Source organism: Eurypyga helias, unplaced genomic scaffold (genome assembly GCF_000690775.1).
Source record: "Eurypyga helias isolate BGI_N326 unplaced genomic scaffold, ASM69077v1 scaffold23721, whole genome shotgun sequence".
In the NCBI taxonomy this organism is placed as follows: domain Eukaryota; kingdom Metazoa; phylum Chordata; class Aves; order Eurypygiformes; family Eurypygidae; genus Eurypyga; species Eurypyga helias.
This window is the reverse complement of record NW_010230483.1, coordinates 1-6,442: the sequence shown is the minus strand read 5'-3', so window position 1 is coordinate 6,442 and position 6,442 is coordinate 1. Positions and strand designations below refer to the sequence as shown.

The 6,442-nt window shown below is 49.5% G+C and overlaps 1 protein-coding gene across 1 annotated transcript; it reads right to left on the bottom strand.

Moving 5' to 3' along the window:
• Window positions 1–5,523: 5,523 nt before the first annotated feature.
• LOC104505282 (zinc finger protein 239-like) lies at window positions 5,524–6,429 on the bottom strand. The gene has a single exon (XM_010160775.1). It carries the CDS (start codon window positions 6,427–6,429, stop codon window positions 5,524–5,526), a length of 906 nt encoding a protein of 301 aa, XP_010159077.1.
• Between the last annotated feature and the right edge of the window lie 13 nt (window positions 6,430–6,442).

The following is a 6,442-nucleotide window of genomic DNA, read 5'->3' as shown; positions in this document are numbered from 1 at the left end:
ATCACCAACAGCAGGAGAATTGCAAGAGCTGTGAAAAAGAGAAGCCCAGATATGAGGGAACAATTACTTGGGAGGTCTGGGGAATGGTGACCTCCCACGCAGCCGCTACCCTCTCCAAATCATCTTCTCTTCCCAGCAGCTTCAGGTTTATAAAATCCAACTCGCCAGTCTTTCTTCCTAGCAGTTCATCCCGTTTCAACCTTTTCTGCTTACCCTTTCCCTCACATGGTGACCTGGTTCAACCCTTCACCTTTGTGATGGTAAAATACCTTGCGACACCTTAACTTTGGCTGTGGTGACCTTCCATAATGCCATGCCATTATCCTTACCCTTACCGCTGCCCAGGGCAGGGGGACAGGATTGTGCAGGCTAGCTGTGCTTGCACTAGAGAAACCTTTCCGAGGAAGCGTTGGCAGGGGTCAGACCAGCTGCATTTCCAAGCGGGAAAACCTGAGCTGGTCTGGCCTCCCGAGGCTGTCGCGAGTTCTGCCGGTAGCTTTGGTTTTTCAAACAAAGGCTCCTTTGGTCAATTCCTTGCGGCTACGCAGCCAAGGTTTGCTGTGGTGTGGTCGAGTTATCCCGAAGTGCTTGTCCGTATGGCTGTTCAGACAAGTCTCTTCTAAGCAACGCCAACCTTTACATCCAGTGGAGCTGTGCTTTGCACGACGAGTGCCAAAGGGAGGCAACACGGAGTCTGCATGTCTTTGCACTCCCTGCATCCGTAAGGATGTTTGGACCCGGCGTGGTCTGCTTTAGTTGACACGTGCTTTCACTCACCCTTGAAGGTTACTGTGCTCTGAGCACGCTGTCCCACCCACCCCAACGTGTCAGTCAGCTCTCGGCAGCTACAGAGAGCAAACCTCAGGAAAAAACAAAGAAGAGGAAAATTTTGCTTGCCCTAAGAAGTCTGGCTCCTGTGTTTTCTGGTTCCTAGTCTCTCACACCTGTACACACGAACGAGGGTCCCAAACAGGTCAGCCTGTGAGAAGAAAACCAACCAGCTGTCAGAATCCCTCAGGACTGTAAAAGCCATCAGGTGGATTCATGTGTTTTCTGTAAGAAAGCCAGCAAACACTTGAATGAGAAAAGGGAGGGGACAGCTGAGAGGTGCATCAGCCTACTCGTGAGATACATCAGGTTTGGCACAGAAAGGCTGAAGGCCTGTCAGGGTTGGGACACAAGCAGCAAAGCAGACTACTCTAACAATGCCTCTGTTTTCTCCGTCTCTGGAAACATCCCATATTTTCCTTTTTTTTTTCAGAGATGATGGGCTCCTGCTGTTGCGTCTCTAGACACAAGCAGCAAAGCAGACTACTCCAACAATGCCCCTGTTTTCTCCATCTCTGGAAACATCCCGTATTTTCCTTTTTTTTCAGAGACGAGGGGCTCCTGCTGTTGTGTCTCTGGCTGTTCAGACCAGTGTTGTTGGGGTAAAGGGGAAATGGCGTGAAAGGATGGTTTGCTGTGCATGCAGGGGCACTTTGTTTGTTTGATGTATCTCAAAAACTGCTTTAGAGATTCCACATTAAATACTTCTTAAAATCTATCAAACGCGGCGAACACACCTCTGGTCCAAGATAAAAAGACACTTGTTTTCCCGGCCATACACAAGCAAAGAGGAGTGTAAAAGAAACTGTATTTCAATCATCACTTTTACATTTATTTTGTCAGTAGGGGATGGAAAAAACAGATCCCATACAATCCTGGTGACAAAACGGGGAAGGTAATCTCCTCAGAGCAGCTGCAGCTCTGCTAGAACCAGGTTCGTCTACCAGCAGGATGGTGCATACATGCAGGATAAGGTTCTGCCACTTTTTCTCATACAGGAATGGTGAGCACCGTGTGCCATCCTCTGGCTTTTTGGATTCATGCAGAAATGTGAGATGAAAATTAAGACCAATTCTAAGAACACCCCTCACCTCCGGATTCTTATTTGCATTGCACAGCAGCTGTGCTAAGTGACAGTCACCCCTCTGTGAAGGATGACACAACTATTTCCAAATCTGGTCCTGCCAGGGGCCAAGAAACTGATGCTCAGGTCACTCTGGGGAGAAAGAAAGAAAGAAAAGATGGAATAGCAAAGAACACTAGAGTGAAAACTTTTATTTCCGAGATGTCATTCACCTATTTGTCTATCCGGTATTTCTGAAGTGCCACAGTCTCACTGCAGTACCCAAGCACCATTCGCACAACAGGAATTTCCAGCATTCTGCAGAGCTCCCTCGGCTGGCAGGAGGATCTGGGCACCAGCTGGTAACTAGGGGTCTGGGGGGTGGAGTGTCCTAGGGACAAGTCTGCTGGAATGATAGTAGCCAATTACCTTTTATTTTTTCCAGTAGTCTCCCACTATGATGCTGAGGGAGGAGACGGCTGGTAGAGAAGCCACTGAGCTAGCTGCTGTGAAAGCAAACCTCCTGGTTCTTGGATCTTTGCACATGTCCATACCTCTGTCTTCTGAATTTGGCTCATGAATTTGTGCTGCCCACGAAGCGATTAAAACCCTGGAAGAAGAGGAACGTACCCTGTAACTTCTGCAACAGCAAAGGAAGGGTGGTGCCCAGATTCTCCTCTCCAGCCAGATGTTCACAACCAAAAAAGGGCAGACAGGCTAAGGGAGGTCAATTATTTCAGCCAAGTGACACTGAGCAGGGAAAGCTAACAGTGGTTGTGGAAAGGAACTCCAGAATGTGCTTACAGTGGTAAGCAATTCAATCCTAGCCGCTACGACTATTGCACTGGCAATGTGCTGTGAACCCTAAGGCCACTCTGATTTGGCATACAGTCTTAAGTAAGTTCTTAAAAGATCTTAGAAATAAATGCACATCAATCCTTTTTAATTTATAGAGCACTGTTCAGTATACACAGCACTTCACAGGACAGGTAGAAAGGAAAAGAAATTCTCCGAGGACTGCTGCGAAAGCATTTTCAGGGGCAACTGGCTTCTCGAACCTGAATCTCGATGTGAGAGGGTTTCCACTTGAATTGAGCTCAGAACTCAGCTATGTGCAGACCTGGGCTCGATTTCATTGATCTGCAACTCCATTCAGATTGCCAGAGGAAAAGCTGCGCTCACAAGATGCCTTTCCCTGGCAAACAGGGCTTCTCAGTCAAACAGACAGTTCTAGTGCTGTAGATTTCCTTTAGGAAACTTAAACCGAAATGGGATAGATACAGATTCATCAGCTGGACTGCAGCATAACCTTTGAATACAGCTAAAAATGAGCCTACCAACTGAGAGCTGTAGTAAAGTCTGCTAGCAAATTAAAGTCTTGACACTTCTGGAACCAACTAGATGACCATTAGTCGCATTTCCAAACCACTTCCCTGAAGTGGAACAGAAATCAAGAAGTCATTGGTTTGAAGCTGTTCATAAAGAAAAACAAAACCAAACCCCAAAACAAACCCCACAAAACTAAAAGCAAAAATGTGCATTTGCAAACGGAGGCTTTGGTTCCTGTGTAAACAAAGCCCACCCCATTTCTGAAAGCTCCTTCTACTTCCCTGAGCAGCTGCACATAAAGGTGCCTTGTTCCTCTAGGAGCTGCAAACAAATTCATGCTCCCCCCTACAGCTCCTCCTTATTAAACTACATGAAAATAACATTTCGTCGGCAGCAGAGTGTCACAAGTGGCCTGGGGCTTGCAGAAAGGATCCCTGCAATCCCCTGGAGAGTAGCAAGTTCTGTAGCCATTCACAAGCATCCCTGGCCAGCAGCTGCTCAAACCCATGGATCTTCTCAGCATCTATTTCCTTCACCTCTTCCCCACCACAGCTCCAGTCCTTTCACTAGCTCCAGTCTGCAGTCCTCTTTCCAGAGATTTACTGAAGCCACAGGACCAGTTGCAGGATTAGTAAGGTACATCACAAAACCAGAAATCTTTCCGACGCTCCCGCCGTGGTGGATAAGCACAACAGTCCGTATCAGCACTAAAATGATCAGCAGCAAAACAGTCAAAAATATAAACAATGTGAAGTGTTCAGCTGCAATTCCTTGTAGTTAAAACCATGAGGGGGGTACGTCCTGCAACTGGCACTGGTATGTACCTGTGTAAACAAGGGGGAGAGCACTATGCTGAGTGACATTTAGAAGTCAGTCCTAGGGGCCACGCGTTTTTATAGAGATATATAAATAAACCAACTTGATTCCAGAACTCATACACACACACACAAAGTAATCAGTCTAAAACTGAATGTCCTGATGTGAAAATTCAGATGTTTTGGTACAAAACCTATTTCTCCCAGCCTCTTACTAAGAAATGCTCGTATATACAGTATGTTTAGTGAAGTACTGACAGGGTGTAGTGTCACACAGCTGGCCATTTTGACCACTGCCATGGTGTGTGCACGCACAATCGCTCACTTAGTATAAAAGCTAGTTCATACATATGTGAATACCTACATCTAGACGTTATTTACACACACACCCTGGTCAAAACAGGACTTGAGAAATACTGGTGCGGAATCAGGTCAGTCCTAGTACACGGTTGTTCTGTTCTATTCTGCAACACAGCTTGTACCAGCCCACGTGAACCGTATCTGTGAATACGAATTCTGCAGAACGAGAAGGCTACCAGTACAAACTTACAGGCGACCTCCCTACAAGTTGTGTACCGCAGTCTTAGCAGCAGCAAGTATAATTCCGATTTTTTTTTAAAGCCTCCAGGTATGATCGTTTTCTGCATGTTATCCACCAGTTCTGAGATTCCAGAACAGGATTCCATGTCCCTATCCCCCAGCTCCCTCCTTCCTACCATCCAAGCAGCATTTGCAGAAAACCTCTGCAGGCACACCTCCCTTCTCTGGTTCAGGGTATGCCTACACGTTCCTTTTACAAGCAGACTCCAGTGGTCTTTGCCTACGCTTCAAGTTGGCCCGCACGCCGCATACGCGTAACGCAGAGCCTCCAGCTTCTCAGTAGGACTTATTATCTTTGACTTTCTTGACTGCTCTATGAGACACAGAGCTGGCTTAGACCATAAGCATGGTAAGTTTCTACAGACCTGTGCAGTATTATATAGGTCACAACATTTCAGCTGTGAGTGGAACAAAGCCCCTTAAGGACCCCATCTCCCATCTTAATCCCCTTGAGATGACCACACGTGCCTATGTTGCATGACCAAGCAGCTTCTCATCATGTGACCTGATGTTGTGCATTCCCTCCTCAGACTCCCGGGCAGACACCTCTCATGGGGAGGCGGGAGAAAACATAGGCACTTTGGCCACGTGGCAGATGGCACCCGATTCTAGCACTGGGGAAAGAGGATGACAGGGCCTTGGGATGCAGAACTACCCACTGCAACCACTGCGCTCTTTCTGTCCATGCCTGAGGTGCACTGGGAGGAGGAGGTGACTGAAAAGGGCAACGTGGGCCGAAGGCGTTACTCTGGTTAACTGCCTATAATCCAAGGGCCCTGGTGTCGTCACACCCTGGTCCACCCCCCTGCCCCTCAGGCACATTTTAGGCAGGCCTGGACCAGGAGCTGCATCCTAGATCATCCCCCAGACCACACCTAGTGACGCTGCCTACCACACATGCACCCGCTGGTGTGAGACTAAGTAGGAGTTGCGACTGAAGCTCTTCCCACAGTGAGAGCACTTGAAAGGTTTCTCCCCAGTGTGGGTACGACGATGACGGATGAGCGTAGAGTTGTCACTGAAGCAGGTTCCACACTCGGCACACTTGTAGGGCTTCTCTCCAGTGTGGGTGCGGCGGTGCTGGACAAGGTGCGAGCGCTGGCTGAAACTCTTCCCACAGTCAGGGCACAAGTATGGCTTCTCACCTGTGTGGACGCGCCGGTGGATGACCAGCTTAGAGCTCTCGCTGAAGCACTTGTTGCAGTCAGCGCACTTGTAGGGCTTCTCGCCTGTGTGGAGCCGCTGGTGGGCAATGAGGTTGGAGCTGTCGCTGAAGCGCTTCCCGCACTGGGGGCACTTGTAGGGCTTCTCGCCCGTGTGGAAGTTGGCATGGCGGAGCAGGCCCGAGTTCTGGTAGAAGTTCCTGCCACACTTGGCACAGACGTAAGGCCTCTCGCCGGTGTGGTTGCGCTGGTGCTGCAGCAGGTGGGTGCTCTGGCTGAAGCTCTTCCCGCAGTCCTTGCACTGGTAGGGCCGCTCGCCCGTGTGGACGCGCTGGTGCTGGATGAGGTGGGAGCGGCGGCTGAAGCTCTTGCCGCAGTCGGCACACATGTAGGGCTTCTCCCCGGTGTGTATCCGCTGGTGGCGGATCAGGTCGGAGCTGCGGCTGAAGCTCTGCCCGCACTCGATGCAGATGTAGGGCTTCTCTCCCATGAACGCTCGCTGGGGCACCACAGTCTCCTTGCGCTTCCGGAAGCCACAGCGAGAAGTCTTCTCCGGCCCCGTCTCTGGGGAGAGGCCTGGCCTGGGACGGGACACTTCTTGGCAGCAGCCCGGAGGAGAAGATTCCCTCATGGAAAAGTCCGAA

Bases quoted from the DNA above. Each gene is read 5' to 3' on its own strand.
- LOC104505282 (XM_010160775.1), bottom strand. From the start codon at position 6,429: ATGAGGGAATCTTCTCCTCCGGGCTGCTGCCAAGAAGTGTCCCGTCCC.